The 16,244-nt window shown below is 54.2% G+C and overlaps 1 protein-coding gene across 1 annotated transcript; it reads right to left on the minus strand.

Moving 5' to 3' along the window:
* Nucleotides 1-4,295: 4,295 nt before the first annotated feature.
* Nucleotides 4,296-9,716, minus strand: LOC140897323 (WAP four-disulfide core domain protein 18-like). Its single transcript, XM_073309802.1, has 4 exons — nt 9,618-9,716; nt 8,923-9,066; nt 8,390-8,524; nt 4,296-4,607 (listed from the first exon to the last, which is right to left on the minus strand). Exons 1-3 carry the CDS (start codon nt 9,691-9,693, stop codon nt 8,391-8,393), a joined length of 354 nt encoding a protein of 117 aa, XP_073165903.1. The 5' UTR covers nt 9,694-9,716; the 3' UTR covers nt 4,296-4,607; nt 8,390.
* Between the last annotated feature and the right edge of the window lie 6,528 nt (nt 9,717-16,244).

Consider the following 16,244-nt stretch of genomic DNA (forward strand, 5'->3'; position numbering starts at 1 on the left):
CTGGATGGAGCTGATGTGGGGACCGGGCGCTGCTGAGCGGGAAGCACCAGCCTGAAAGCTGAGCTCTGGGGCCCACATGCTAAAGGCAGGGAGCCTGCACGTGCCCCAAGGGAGCCCTGCTCAGCAGAGCGGAGAATGCTCAAGCCCGCGTGTGGCAAAGCCCAGAGCCCGGTGGGAATGTGGGGAGCAGGAGGGATAGGAGATGGGACAAGGACGTCCTCCCAGCACTGTGCAGAGAACTGGGTCATTGCACTCAGGTGGCAGCTGCTGGGGGCACTGCACTGGTTGGATGACAGAGGGTGTCTCTGTATTGCATGGGGGGCTGGTGCAGTCCCAAGGGGCTGCATGTTTGTTGGTGCCCCAGTGGGCAGCTCAGAGCTGCTCCTTACCCTGCTGGGCTGGAGTGAGGAGCAGGGTTTGCAGAGTGAAGAGGGTCCCCTCTGCATTTTGACAGGGAGGTTCTGGAGGGAAAAGTGACAGGATGCTGCTCTCCCTGAGCGGCACCTCCTTGTGTCTGAGAGCGTTTCCCTGAGAGATGCGCCAGGCCGTGCCCACGCTCGTCCCAGCACGGGCCTGGCCTCCTCGCCAAGTGCCTGCAGCTCAGGTCCATCCTGCTCCTCTCTGCCAAGTGGCAGCCACGTGAAAGTCTCCCTCAGCCTGTGCGAACTCCCCACGCACATGTGGCAGGGGCGTGCTAGCGAACCGTGGCCAAGCCACTGCCCAGGGCCTCTGCTGCTGGATGCAACTGTCTCCGATCTGCAGCATTGCCAAGGGCTCTGCGTTTTGTTACCAATGGTACAAAACTACTCAAGGTAGCTAAGTCCCAGGCAGACTGCAAAGAGCTACAAAGGGACCTCACAAAACTGGGCGACTGGGCAACAGAATGGCAGATGAAATTCAGTGCTGATAAATGCAAAGTAATGCACTTTGGAAAACATTATCCCACCTATACATATAAAATGATGGGGTCTAAATTAGCTGTTACCACTCGAGAACGAGATCTTGGCGTCATTGTGGAGAGTTCTCTAAAAACATCCACTCAATGTGCAGCGGCAGTCAAAAAACTGAACAGAATGCTGGGAATCATTAAGAAAAGGGATAGATAATAAGACAGAAAATATCATGTTGCCTCTCTTTAAATCCATGGTACGCCACATCTTGAATACTGTGTGCTGATGTGGTCGCCCCATCTCAAAAAAGAGATATTGGAATTGGAAAAGGTTCAGAAAAGGGCAACAAAATTGATTAGGGGTGTGGAACGGCTTCCGCATGAGGAGAGATTAATAAAACTGGGACTTTTCAGCTTGGTAAAGAGATGACTCAGGGAGGAGATGATAGAGGTCTATAAAATCTTGACTGGGGCGGAGAAAGTAAATAAGGAAGTGTTATTTACTCCTTCTCATAACACAAGAACTAGGGGTCACCAAATGAAATTAACAGGCAGCAAGTGTAAAACAAACCAAAGGAAGTATTTTTTCACACAACGCACAGTCATCTTGTGAAACTCCTTGCCAGAGGATGTTGTGAAGGCCAAGATTATACCAGGGTTCCAAAACGAACTAGATAAGTTCCTGGAGGACAGGTCCATCAATGACTATTAGCCAGGATGGGCAGGGATGGTGTCCCTACCTCTGTTTGCCAGAAGCTGGGAATGGGCCACAGGGGATGGATCACTTGATGATTCCCTGTTCTATTCATTCCCTCTGGGGCACCTGGCCCTGGCTGCGGTTGGCAGACAGGACACTGGGCTAGATGGGCCTTTGGCTGACCCAGTCTGGCCGTTCTGATGTTCGTATGGGTGAGTCGTCTCTGGCAGGGCTGGCTCGGCAGCACCCAGAGAGGAGGTGGCTGTGCTGGGGATGAGGGCATCCCAATGCCCCTTGCAGCGTGAAGGGTGGATGCTGGCACTGAGGGGCAGGGCTGGCCACAGGCTCAGGAGCAGCTGTGTGCTGTGCCAAGGCAGTGACCCGTCGTGTTCCAGGCACAGTACAGCCTGTGAGGAGAGTCGCTCTGCACCGAGCCCAGCCGTCCCCGCACTGAGATAGCAATGGCTGACTGAGCACAGGCCTCGTTAGTAATTAGCTCTTCTCATGTTCAAAGCTCCTTTTGAGCACTAACGAGGAGATGTGGAGCCATTGCACCGGGGTGGCACCTGCCATGGCCAGTGCACTAGGCAAACAGTCACCCTGGCATGGAACATTCTCTCGGGGAAACTGAGACTCTCAGAGGGGAAGGGTCTTGCCCAAGGCTCTCGAGTGAGTCAGAGCAGAGCAGAGCAGAGAGTAGAACCCAGGCACTCCAGGACGCCCGGCCCCCTGCTCTATGGGCAAGACAAGGCTGTTAAATTGGCTCGCCCGTCCCACTCCCCTCCAAGCCAGCTGAGTGGTAATGAGATGCAAACATCTTTATAACCCTTCCCTGCACCTGAGCTGTTTGGTGTGAGCCACAGGTGGCTCAGGGACTGATAGAGGAGCTCGACCCCTGCACCAGACTCAGCACATGGGTTGGGTGGCTCTGGAGGGGCCACTCAGGGTCTTGCTGGGCCCTGAGGCTGTCGGTCAGGTGAGGGGACATCTCCTCCAGGCTGACAGGGCTTCTGGAGCCTGGGGGATTTGACCCCACAGCTGGACTTGCTCATTCCCTCTGGCATTGCCAGGACACTGGGACCTGCTGCGTCTGGGCTGGTTCTTCAGACCAAGCACCAAAGCCTATTTAGCAGCCCCATGCGCTGAATGAGAGGGAAGATGCTTCTCTGCCAGGCGGCGGGCTCCTGGCAGCCCCTGGCCTGGCATTGGGATGGCTGTGGCAATGCCTGTGGCTGCTAAGCATTTGTGGAAGCCCCGTATTGCCTCTCGGGCGGGGCTGTGTTCAGAGGCAGAGAGCAGGCAGGAGGCTGCTGGCCGGGGTGTCTCTGGCTGGGGGAGGGGGAGTCTGACTGGCCTATGCAGGACACCAGCGAATGAGCCTGGACCCATCCCTGAAGGGAATCCTCTGGGCAAGCGTCCTGAGGCTGATACCCCAGCACCATGCGCTCGCCCGTCCAGTGCTGCAGGCCAGGTTTGCTCTCCATACTCCCTCCCGTTACAGGTTTGCCGTTGGCATTATTTTCCCCGGATGCATTAGCTGCATTTGTCCAGGTCCCACCCATGTTTCCTGCTTCTCTCCTGCCCTCCCCGCTGGGGCTTGCAGCTCCCCACGTTTAGCGTCAGCTGGCAGTTCACTTGCGTGCTACCCCGTCAGTATGCCAGCCAGCCTGGACTGCCGTTCCGGGGCCCAAGTAGGAGGCACTGTTGCATGCTGCCCGGTGGCGGGGGTGGGGTGGGGGGGTAGACAGAGCGACTGAAGTCCCTTCATGCCCAGCTGGAGGAGTGAGCACGTTGGCGCGGAATGGCTTGGTCTTTAGAACATAGCGCATGGTTCGCTTAACTGCCAGCTGCTTGCAGGGGTTTCTCTTTGTATGGGCACCCAGATACCCTATTGCTGGGTGCCTGTAAGGGGGTATATAACTCTGTCCTGGTCTGGAAGGGGTTAACTGGAAGCCAGGGGTTCAGGTGCTCCTCTGTGGGTGTACGGGGGGGGAGGTTAGGCCTGGGTTCAGCATTTAAAATCGGAGGAAGCCCACGGGTGGGAGGAGGAAGGGGCATGGAGCAGAGTGAGCTGGAGCCTGCCTGAGCCCTTGGGTGAGGGGTGGAGCGTGCCAGCCCCTGGGCTGTGGGGCCAACTGAGGCTAGACAGCCGGGCGGTCTGCAACGGCGGCGGCCCCCTGCCATCAGGTGGTGACCGGCCAAAGGTTTGGTTGTTTTGTCATTTCTGCTGAACTTGGGTAAATGATGCTGTGGCCCTGGATGGGACTGACCCCTGTGGAGTGGCCTGGCCAGAGGGCCAGGGACTCCGACGCCGGGCAGGTCAAAGGGCCGTGGGGGAAACTGAGACAGAGTTGCTGCGTTGCTACGTCTGCCACAAGGGGGCGTGCTGGAGCTGCACCTTTGCTGCTGTGCCCTAGAACGAGCAGGAGGGTGAGAGAGAGGCATGTTGTTCTACAAGGGACTGGGGTTGGACTGAGCCCTGGGTTAGCTCTGGGGGCCCTGGGGCTGGTCTCAGATCGGGTCAGCCCTGGAGCACGTTGCTCTCTGAGTGAATTTTCTCCCTTTGAGAGCTGTGGCTCCAAACAGGAACATCAGCGCAGGCCTGGCCTGGCCCAGCCGGGGGTCTCATGATGGGGGTCCTGGGAGCTGCGAGAAGTGCGCGGGGCACCAGCCCAGGCTGCAAGCTGCGGGGGATAAAGCAGAGGTGGGTTAATGAATCACACGTTTATTAAGAGAGAAAAGGTTCTTTGCAAAACACAGTGGCCTGAGCTGGCCAGAGAGGAACACACCCCAAGGCTGCAGGAACAGCCCCTGGCTCCCTGGCCAGGGGCCCCAAATTCAGGACACAAAGCAGTCCCTCAGGAGGGCACCCCCGAAACAGTTAATGGCGGGCAGGGGGTGCTTGGGAGATAAGCTACCAGAATGGAAGAGCGACTGGGCCAAGGAGCATCTTCCCCAGCCCTTGTAACAGGTGGATCCCAGGGCACCAGCACTCACAGGCCTGGGGAGGGAACACAAGCCCTGGAGAGAAGGAGGGGACATGAGTTAGAGACTTGAATGAGCCTGAGTTCTATATAATGGCCCCGGCCCCCACGCTGTGTTCTGCTCCGTTCCGCGTCCACTACTGCAGCATCCGACCATCCTGCAGGACTGAGCTAGGAGACATGACAAAGTGTGCGTTCAGTGGCGTTCCTCTGGGGATTCGCTGCCTGGGCTCCCCAGAAACCCAAGCCACCTGCTTTCTCCCCAGATTATAAACAAGACAACTGTTTTCCTTCTAAATCACATCTAACAGGCTAAGCTGTATTGTCCCAGATACTGCACACCTCTCTGCCCTGTGAATCAAACTCTCTCTCTGTACATTTCAGAGTAGCAGCCGTGTTAGTCTATATCCGTAAAAAGAACAGGAGGACTTGTGGCACCTTAGAGACCAACCCATTTATTTGAGCATGAGCTTTTGTGAGCTACAGCTGCATCCAGTGAAGTGAGCTGTAGCTCACGAAAGCTCATGCTCAAATAAATTGGTTAGTCTCTAAGGTGCCACAAGTCCTCCTTTTCTTTCTCTGTAGATTGTCTCTTGTTCTATTGTAAGCCCAAAATTGTGAAAGGCAAGTCTGCACTCAAACAACATCTGGAGTGTATCCACCACATTTACAAGATGTTAATGGATTTTGCTTGTTTTCATGGTAGAGGACGGCTGCACTCTCGAAGGCAGAGGCACTGGATAGCTCGAGAAGGAACCTGAACAATCTAATCACCAAACCAGGGTACAACTTTGAATTATTAAAATAAATTGCTTAAAAGGGGGGAAATTTCAATGAATAACATGAGCTAATTCTGAACTACGGCCCTTGAAATGAACCAAACCTCAAAAGCCTCTGCTGAGAAAGATATATGACGAGACAACTGGCTCTGTGGATGAGGGGAAAGCAGTGGACGTGTTATTCCTTGACTTTAGCAAAGCTTTTGACACGGTCTCCCACAGTATTTTTGCCAGCAAGTTAAAGAAGTATGGGCTGGATGAATGGACTATAAGGTGGATAGAAAGCTGGCTAGATTGTCGGGTTCAACGGGTAGTGATCAATGGCTCCATGTCTAGTTGACAGCCAATATCAAGCGGAGTGCCCCAAGGGTCAGTCCTGGGGCCGGTTTTGTTCAATATCTTCATTAATTATCTGGAGGATGGCGTGGATTGCACCCTCAGCAAGTTTGCAGATGACACTAAACTGGGAGAAGCGGTAGATATGCTGGAGGGTAGGGATAGGATACAGAGGGCCCTAGACAAATTAGAGGATTGGGCCAAAGGAAATCTGATGAGGTTCAACAAGGACAAGTGCAGAGTCCTGCACTTAGGACGGAAGAATCCCATGCACCGGTACAGACTAGGGACCGAATGGCTAGGCAGCAGTTCTGCGGAAAAGGACCTAGGGGTGACAGTGGATGAGAAGCTGGATATGAGTCAGCAGTGTGCCCTTGTTGTCAAGAAGGCCAGTGGCATTTTGGGCTGTATAAGTAGGGGCATTGCCAGCAGATCGAGGGATGTGATTGTTCCCCTCTATTTGACATTGGTGAGGCCTCATTTGGAGTACTGTGTCCAGTTTTGGGCCCCAACCTACAAGAAGGATGTGGAAAAATTGGAAAGAGTCCAGCGGAGGGCAACAAAAATGATTAGGGGACTGGAACACATGACTTATGAGGAGAGGCTGAGGGAACTGGGATTGTTTAGTCTGCGGAAGAGAAGAATGAGGGGGGATTTGATAGCTGCTTTCAACTACCTGAAAGGGGGTTCCAGAGAGGATGAATCTAGACTGTTCTCAGTGGTGGCAGATGACAGAACGAGGAGTAATGGTCTCAAGTTGCAGTGGGGGAGGTTTAGGTTGGATATTAGGAAAAAAATGTTCACTAGGAGGGTGGTGAAACACTGAAATGTGTTGCCTAGGGAGGTGGTGGAATCTCCTTCCTTAGAGGTTTTTAAGGTCAGGCTTGACAAAGCCCTGGCTGGGTTGATTTAGCTGGGGATTGGTCCTACTTTGAGCAGGGGGTTGGACTAGATAACCTCCTGAGGTCCCTTCCAACCCTGATATTCTATGATTCTATGAAAGTGACTGAATAAATCTGTTCTACACCAGAGTCATCTAGTGGGTACAGAGGGAAGCAGCAGAGAACTGGAGAGCTGAAATCTGATCACCCAGATGGCAAGTGGGCACTAGCCATCAGAGGGGGCCTGGCTTCCCCTCCCCCAACAAGCCCTGGAGTCAGGGTATGTTAAGCTGAGGTCGCCACTGGGCTCAGGAAGTAGCTGCAGAAGCCCGAGTGGGACCAACAGCTGCCAGGAGCAGCTGTGTGGGAAGGACTCTTCTCCCAGCCCCGGGTTAAGAGAATAAGAAGTGAGATTTAGGTTGTGTTTCCCCTAATATCAGAACTGCAGGTTTCTTGCTAAAGCCTGGGCTGCACTCAAAAGTCAAATTGACCCTGCTCTGTCACTCCGGGTGTGAAAAACCCGCACCCCTGAGCAGCGTAAAGTGACCTAACCGCGGTGCAGACAGCGCCAGGTCACTGGGAGAATTCCTCCCTCGACCTAGCCACGGCCTCGCGGGGTGGTGGATTCCCTGCCCTGTGGGAGACCCCTGCCCTCGGTGTAGGTAGCGTCTGAGCTGAAACGCTGCAGCGGCTCACATGCAGACAAGCCTGAAGTCTATGCTCCCTAGTGAGACCGCAGGTAACCTGTGATAGATGTTAACTAATGCTGTATGCAAGCGCACCAAGCAAACGGGCCTAAGAGATTTGAACCATAGCTTTAAGCAATTGCTTTTGATATTCTAAACTCGCCCCTTTTGGACCCATTCATTCTAATAGCAGGGACCACACTCTTCAAAATGCCTGAAAGAGAAGTGCCTCCTTAGTCCGCGGAGAAACACTGGCCGGGCGATGAGTGTGTTAGACCCTACCGAACTGGCAGTCATGTGTCAGTGCAACAAGAAATCTCAGTGATTTGCATTGTTCTTTGGTGCACTTGTTGAGCCTCAAGCCTACGCTCTGACAATTGCTTGCACGACTGTATTTGTGTTCAGCCCAGGCCCAGAGCTTTGTGCCCGCACGTGATTGGTGAGCTGTCGATGGCGAACTGGTGCCAGTCTGTCGGACGGTTAAGAATAACTCAGTGCCTTGGTGTGAGAAATCCTGCCCAAGTTAAATGGTGAATTTAAATTAGTAAGCTCCCTGGACTCCCTAAAAGGGTGTTCTCCTACTAGAGCCTGTGCGACTATCCCCCATCACACGGACCCTATTGGCAAGCCTAGTTTGTTAGATTTCAGCTTTAAAAAATCTAACCAGCCCCTCGGAAAACTCCTAAGGTGCCCCCCGTTCAAGCTTGTCACCGGAGGTGCTGAGTGACGGGCTCACTGTGCCTGGGCCCTGCGTCTCATCTCTGCTCTGCACTGCTGCTCCCTAGAGATGCTCTGAATTCCAGGGTCACCACGAGAGCGCGAGCAGCTGCCGGCCCGGGGAACCCAGAGCTGGTGCAAGTGGAGTCCAGCTGGTCTCTCTAGGAACGCCCCGGCCAAGGCTACAGCCTGTAACTGCCCACAGATGGGCCCAGCCAGGAGAGAGGAATCCACTTCTGGCTTCAGCTAAGACACCCAGCCCTGGGCAAATTGGCAGGTCCTGGTTTCTCAATGAGTGATCCCGACTCCTCCCATTGTCCATTAGCCCTGGAGGTGGAGTTGTGGGGTCCTGTGATTGGAACATCCCCAGTGTCCGAGCCTGGGGCAGGGCTCCGAGCAAAGCGATTCCCCTAATCCTACCTCACATTACTGTCGTGCAGACGTGGCCACATCCGTTGCTGCAGCACTTCTGCCTCCTGCGGCACTGCGCATCAGAACTGCACAATTCCACACAAATGCTGATGCCAGCTGGCCTTGGACAAACGCCGGGTCTCCCTGCAGCACAGAACAATCTCCTGGCAGTCACACCCCCTGGAGACACCAGCTCAACCCTACCCGCTCCACGTGAGGACGCAGGGTGGGTGTGAGCCAGGGTGTGAGTGGGAGGGAAGTGGGTCGGGCTAGGGATGAAGAGATACCCTGCCGCCTGCCCCCGGCCTCGTGAGCTGGGAGCTCACCATAGGGGAGAGGAAAGAAACCACCCCATCCAGTCTGAGTAGAGACTCTGAGGCCGGTGGCTGGGGGCAGCGGGATCATCCAGGGCTGGTTAATGGGGCTGGGGTCCTGTCCCTTCCCTGAGTGACCCCAACCTCTCCTCCCTGCTCATCCCCCCAAGGTGCTGGGAGTGTCCGAGTCCAGGGCAGAGTCTGACGTGAACCTGGGTCTGACCTCACCTCGCGGTCGGGTTATTGGTGTCATGCAGACGTGGCCACACCCATTGCTGCAGCACTTTCGTCCTGGAGGACAGGAATCGTCCCCCCGGCATCTCTCCACACAGATCCCTGGGCCTCGGATGTTGGGGCAGTCTCCAGGTCGCACTGCAATGCAGAATAGGCACACGGCAGTCAGGCAGTATCGTCCTAAAGCTGCCCTGACTCTGTCTCCGCCTCGCTGCATAGCTGCTGCCTAGGACAGGCCCCTGCCTGCAGGCTTCCTGCTCCGCACTTAGAGACCTGGTACCCAGAGCTTCCCGCCGCTATGCGGACTCCGGTGCCCGCTCGTCCCTTCACCCTGGTCGAGGGCCCCAGCCTGCTGCTGAGCCTGGAACGGGTGAGGAGACCTGCTCGCCAAACCCCGCATGCCGCATGCAGCCAGCAGGACTCACCTGGCCCCACCGAGGAGGTGGGGCGCCTGCCGGCTTCTGGGAGAGGAGAGTCACAGAGCCCAATGGCAACAGAGCCCTGCCCTGAGCCCTTCTCCTCCCAGCTGCACTCGCGGGGCCAAGGCCAGGAGTACCAGCTGCTTGCCCAGGGCAGGCTCCCGTCGTACCTATGAACAGAGCAGGACAGGAGGGGACGCTGCCACCATGGCCTGGGCTGGGCTGGCAGGAGGCTCCTCTCCGCTGACCTGAGCTGCTCTCTCTACTCACCTTGAGCAGCCGCAGGCGGCAGCTGGGCCCAGACGGCCAGGAGCCCCAGGAGGAGGACGATGGCCCCTGACTTCATGGTGCTGCCGGGAGCTGGGTCTGAGTGCCTAGGGCTGAGCCGGGCTGGGATTTAAACCCTGGCGCAGGCGGGGCTGGGTGGGAGAGGGAGGGGCTGGCTTGCAGCTGAGCAACAGGGACCTAACTTCCTCCTGACTCCATTTCACAGGAGAACTTGTGCCGTAGCCCTGAGGGCCTGTCCTGTCCCTCTGGGCAGGGTCGGGCTGTTGAGAAATCGCCTTGGAAGGCGGAGAGCCCAAAGCTGTATGTGGGGAGATGTTGCCTGCGCCGTGTGGGATGGGGCTCCCCCAGAGAGGGTGGCAGGAGCAGCTCAGGGGGGTCCCACCATGTTCTGCTCACCCCGCAAGCAAGGATAACTGTCCCTGTGGGGTGGGCTGGTGCCTGGATGGGCAGCTCACAGATTCACAGGCTATGTCCACCCTTGGAGCTCAGGGGGAATTGCCAGCTCCGGCAGACATGCTCTCATCCAGCTAGTGAGCTAAGAACGGGAATGTCGCCGGGGCAGCGGGGCCATGGTGGGTGGTGGCATGAGGCGAACTGCCTGGAGGACATACCCCTGGGGTTCGTCCATACTCGGGATGCCTAACCCATGCCCTGCTCGCCGCTGACTCCGGCTACACTCCCTGTTGAGTGCACGAGCTGGATGAGAGCTAGTGTGGGACTCACGGCCCTGGCTCCAAGTGTGGACAGAGCCACAGAGTGTCAGGCCAGAGGGGCCATTAGCTCATCAAGTCCGACCTCCTGCAGGGCACAGGCCAGACCATTTCCCTCCCCAGGCTGTGAGCCCAGGGATTGTGTTTGGCTAAAGGGCTGGCGCCGAATGCCATGCGTGGCAGTGGTGGGCGGCTGGGGGGAGTGACCGGGGGGCAGTGGCCATGGGGTACCTGGGAATCAGGATTCTCTCTCTCTTTGTTCCTGCCACTGGGATGTCGTTAGGACGGAAGCCCTGAGATAGCGTCCCTGCCCCCATCCTGCTGTCATTAGCAATCAGAGAACAGTCCTGCCCTGGCAGATCCAGCCACAACGCCTGACGCCCAACGGGGCTCTTCAGCGGGGATTCCACAGGCCAGCTGCACTCTGCAGGGGAGAGTCTCTAGCTGCTGCTAAATGTCAGGCCCCTTTGGTCGATGTTTTGACCCTGCTCCGAGCTGCGGCCCAGGGTGAGCTGATCCCCTGGCCGGCTGGGGAGGAGTGTGAGGCCCAGTGAGGAACAGCTCCTGGTGAAACGGCCCGAGTGACTGGTGGAGAAAATGGACCAGGAGCGGGGAGCAGAGTGTGCGTCAGGAGAAGAGGGTCTGGCACATTCCGCACGTGTCTGTTCTCAGGAGCACGAGGACTCCAGCCCAGACTCCTGGGAACTCAGACCAGAGCCCCCCTACCCCCAAGTGTCCCAGCAGGAACATCCTGACTGATCCTCCCCCGGATGATCCTAGGCGTAGTTTGACTCTGTGCGTGGGGGGCTCCCGCCAGGCCAATGGGGCCGCGCATTCTGAGGGAGGCAAATTCTGCGCCTGCCTGAGACTTGCAGGGCTGGGCCCGCCGTGGGGTCACCGCTGGCCCGTGGGGCTGGGCGCCTGCCCTGGTGTTTGTTTGGGTCTTCCACAGGGACCCGGGGGGGGGGGGATTTTATCAGGGCCGGGGGTGGCTAATGCACAGGAGCCCCCAGCCGGGGGGGGCATTGGAAGCCATGGCTGGAAATCACTCTGTCTCCAGGGGCTTGGGCAGGATTGGGCCTCCCCACTCCAGCCCGTGGGTTTCCTGTTGACTCCCTGTGTGCTCATGTGCTGAGGCATGGGCGGTGGGCAGGTAGCAGGGGTGTCGTAGGAGAGCTCGGGCTCCTGGTGAGGGCCAGGACAGGGCTCTCGGGCTCCACCAGCCATTGCCTTGCCTGGGTGGGTGGGTCAGGGAAGTCTCAAGCGCTGTTCAGCTCTGCTGCAGCCCCGGGGCTGTGATGGTGGCTGCGGAGTGTTCGGGGCACTAAGCTCAGCTGTTCAGCCCTGGCGTGAGGGCGGGGGTTGGCCGTCCCATGTCAGCCACACCCTGAAAACTCTCCCGCTGCTCAGCAGCGTCTGTTCTCGAGGGCGTCACACCGAGGGATGCTGGGAGCAGCAGCCCCACCGGGAGGCCAATGCATTCACTTTGCCGTACAGTTACACAGGGTGCCCTGCTACACATGTGCCCCATCACTGGCAGGATCTGGGCCTGGGATATAAGCATGGTGGGGCAGGGAATGTGTCTTTAAAGAAGTGTTTTTACATCCCTAGTGCAGTGGGGCTGGGATTGCTGACTGGCTCGCTCAGGTACTAGTCCAAGATAAAAGACCTATTTTGATTTAACTTGCCCCTGTGGGGTTTTTTACAGGGTGACTCCCACTGCAGCTACGTTTGCAAACCTGGAAGTGGTGCTGGGGACAGGGTAGCTGCTTCATGCCCTGTCTCCTCTGCTCCATTTCCCCTTGCCCCCCACCCCTTTGTTCAGCCAGGCTGAGGTTTGACGACCACCCTGCACTCCGGGCCACCCTCCAGCTGCTCAGAGCTGCTGGCAAGGCTGGGGCTGGCTGGCGGCTCACTGGCTATGGCCTCCCCTGCCATCGGGCAATGCCCAGACCTGCTGCTTCTCTACAAAGAGCAGCAGCTTTTCCTGCAGGGCCTCAGTACCAACAAGAGGAAGAAGATCCCCAAGCGCTCGGCTTCTAGGAACATGAAGCAGTGGAAGTGGCAGCTGCCACCAAAGTAGCAGCCAGCAGCGGGGGCTGCAGCCGGAAGACTGAGGGTAAGGGGAGGTGGGGCATGACTCAAGCTCTTCGGGGGGAAGCCTAAGCTTTAAATTGCACCCTCCTCCCACTATCAACATCTACGGTTGGGTGGCAATGCCCCCCCAGGTCCCCCCATCTCATAAAAAATACAGCCAAGTGCCGAGAAGGTTTGGTGTTTTGTAAACCCCACTAGACACCTAGCTGCATCTTTGGGTGTGTAAAAGGTTTTGAAACTCTGTCCTTAAGGCACTGGTGTGGGGTCAGACAGGAAGTTCCTGGGGGGAGCAGAACCCAGGTCTCTCAGGGCCAGCTCCCTGTCCAGAAGACCAGCCACTCTCTCTGCTGTATGGTGCAAAAAGAGAGGACTCTGATAGTTGGGAGCAAAACCAAGCTGGCCAGTTCTCGGAGACTCCAGCACACGGTCCCAGGCAGCTAGGAAGGAGGTCATGGCTGACAGCATGAAAAGCAGCACAGAGATCAGGAAAGCTGGAGAATGAGAGTCAGATGAGAGGAGATGACTTAACTCCCCAGGGGTGGCAGGTTTGGCCTGAGGCTGGGCTGTACAACAATGGCTATTGGGCAATTTTACATTTTAACTGAAAACCATTTTGTTCAGTCATTTTTTGTCCTGAGTTTGAGAAAAGGAAGGAATGAGAAAGTGTCATATAAGGTATCCGATGTGTTTATGCCTCAATTTCTTTGGGTTTCAATTGTACCCAGGCCAATTCCAGAACAAAGAACAGAAACTGCATCCACAGAGTCCATAAAGCTGACAATTATTGTCATGATTTGTATTATTCACTGAGCACCATCGGTGTGCTCAGCACTGTTCAGAATATGCCAAAAAATCCAGTCCCTGAGCCAATGCATATACGATGTGCAACTCTCGATAAGATGGCTCAGATATTTAAGGACGAAGTGTATAGTTATTGAGCACTTGTTAACATCTGTGAGTGGAGGCACCGATGGCAACAAAAGTTTTCCTGGATTAAGCACTAGAAGATTTAACCCGCCAACTTTCTTTCAAGAAGAAGAGCTGCCCAGAGCTCCTGTGCCTGCATATTTTCCTTTCCTGCCTGCCGTGGCCCTGATAGACCTCAGAAGATTCAATTCTTTCTCAACTTTAAAAAGCAGAATTTTCTTGGTGTTTGGTTTCAAATATTCTCCTGTGAGAACTGCAACTCAGTCACTGTAGTGTTGTGTTGAAGAGCCTTCGGTGAGAGACATCCCTTAAGGGAGGATCTAATAATGGAGATTCTCTATGTCCTAGTGAGGAGGAGAGGATGGAAGATGATAAAATACAGGTAGGATCTGATGAGAAACAGTCAAATGAAAAAAAGTCGCATTCAATTACATCATGTAATGGCAGACAGCTAAAAAGTGATATGTTTTTAAAGGGCTTATATACAAATGCTAGAAGTCTAAACAATAAGATGGGTGAATTAGAGTGCCTCGTATTAAATGAGGCTATTGACATAATTGGCATCACAGAAACTTGATGGAATGAGGATAATCAATGGGACACAGTAATACCAGGGTACAAAATATATCAGAAGGGCAGAACAGGTCGTGCTGGTGCGAGAGTGGCACTATATGTGAAAGAGAGCATAGAATCAAATGAAATAAAAATCTTAAATGAACCAAACTGTACCACAGAATCTCTATGGATAATAACTCCATGCCCTAAGAAGAAGAATATAGTGGTAGGGATATATTACCGACCACCTGACCAGGATGGTGATAGTGATTGTGAAATGCTCAGGGAGATTAGAGAGGCTATTAAAATAAAATACTCAATAATAATAATGGGGGATTTCAACTATATGGGTGACTGGGCAACAAAATGGCAGATGAAATTCAATGTTGATAAATGCAAAATAAGGCACATTGGAAAACATCATCCCAACTACACATATCAAATGATGGGGTCTAAATTAGCTGTTACCACTCGAGAACGAGATCTTGGAGTCACTGCGGAGAGTTCTCTGAAAACATCCACTCAATGTGCAGCAGCCGTCACAAAAGTGAACAGAATGTTGCAAATCATTAAGACCAGGATAGATGATAGGACAGAAAATATCATATTGCCTCTATATAAATCCATGGTACACCCCCATCTTGAATACTGCGTGCAGATGTGGTCTCCCCATCTCCAAAAAGATATATTGGAATTGGAAAAGGTTCAGAAAAGGGCAACAAAATTGATTAGGGGTATGGAATGGCTTCTGAATTAGGAGAGATTAATAAGACTGGGACTTTTCAGCTTGGAAAAGAGACGACTAAGGGGGGGATATGATAGAGGTCTATAAAATCATGACAGGTGTGGAGAAAGTAAATAAGGAAGTGTTATTTACTCCTTCTCATAACACAAGAACTAGGGGGTGTGAGGATGCCATGCAGCAGGGAGGGGGGAGTGTTGACCTGGGAATGTGTCCTGGGGAGGGGAGACCTGAGAGCCTGTCACCTGAGCCAGGAGGGGGAGGGGGAGGTAACACCTCTGCCCAGGAATGTGAACAGAGGCTGCAGAAGGGAACCTGCTGGGGGGATTTAGTTTCAGTTTGGGGCTGGGTGGAGGAACACAGGGAACCCCAGGGCTGGGGTCTAAGCTCCCTGCTCCCCCAGAAGGACTTGACTGAGGGGTCCTGGGTGTGCCCACAAGCTCTGTTTTGGACTGTGTTCCTGTTGTCCAATAAACCTTCTGTTTTACTGGCTGGTTGAGAGTCTCAGTGAAGCCCAGGAAGAGGGGTGCAGGGCCTGGACTCCCCCACACTCCGTGACAGGGGGTCACCAAATTAAATTAATAGACAGCAGCCTTAAAATAAACAAAAGGAAGTATGTCTTCACACAGCGCACAGTCGACCTGTGGAACTTGTTGCCAGAGGATGTTGTGAAGGCCAAGATTATACCAGGGTTCCAAAACGAACTAGATAAGTTCCTGGAGGACAGGTCCATGAATGTCTATTAGCCAGGATGGGCAGGGATGGTGTCCCGAGCCTCTGTTTGCTAGAAGCTGGGAATGGGGGACAGGGGATGGATCACTTGATGATTCCCTGTTCTGTTCATTCCCTCTGGGGCACCTGGCATTGGCCGCGGTCGGCAGACAGGACACGGGGCTAGGTTGGCCTTTGGTCTGACCCAGTCTGGCCGTTCTGATGATCTTATGTAACGAGCCTTTTAACAGAAGGGAAAGCAGTGTTGCCAGCTCTCATGTTTTAGTCATGAGTCTCATGATAATTATTGGTTTCCTTAAAGGCCCAGCTCCTGGAGTCAAATGGATCTGTGATGATTTCTGCCTTCATTCATAAAGAAAAATGAAGTTTCTAGCCCTCGTGACTGTGGAGAAAGCTTCAAATTGTGACCCCAGGGCACCCTACAGGCTCAAAAAGCAGAAGGCAAATGAAAAGAACCCCACATCTGGTATATTTACATCATCTCAGGATTTTAAAGGCAATCTCATGATTATTGAACATGTGGGGTTGGCAATACTGTGAAAGTGACTTGAAAGTGTCAGTTTCATTCCTGTTTAAGGTTCATTTCTAGTCTAAATTTGTAGTGAGGTAACTCCCCTTGAGCCCCAGGCAGATGCAGTATAAACTCATGGGGGCTTGCCCTAGCAGGATATTTCCAAAATTAAATGATCTATTCCATGCTTGGGTGAACTGCAAAATAGTAATCGAAAGTCCTCTAGATTTTTCTACAATTGTTTCAATTGTTGTATTCAAGAGTTAGTAACAAATAGATACATATACATTAAAATGTTGAACCTAACCAGTGTCCCTTCAGTGACTTGACACAAG

Source organism: Lepidochelys kempii, chromosome 13 (genome assembly GCF_965140265.1).
Source record: "Lepidochelys kempii isolate rLepKem1 chromosome 13, rLepKem1.hap2, whole genome shotgun sequence".
In the NCBI taxonomy this organism is placed as follows: domain Eukaryota; kingdom Metazoa; phylum Chordata; order Testudines; family Cheloniidae; genus Lepidochelys; species Lepidochelys kempii.

What these genes read in the sequence shown, in the direction of transcription:
- LOC140897323 (XM_073309802.1), bottom strand. Translation starts at nt 9,693, where the DNA reads ATGAAGTCAGGGGCCATCGTCCTCCTCCTGGGGCTCCTGGCCGTCTGG. An exon ending in GCCGCCTGCGGCTGCTCAAG is followed by an intron (nt 9,067 to 9,617) that starts GTGAGTAGAGAG and finishes TCTGCATTGCAG; the next exon opens with TGCGACCTGGAGACTGCCCC. An exon ending in ACCAATAACCCGACCGCGAG is followed by an intron (nt 8,525 to 8,922) that starts GTGAGGTCAGAC and finishes TCTGTGCTGCAG; the next exon opens with GGAGACCCGGCGTTTGTCCA.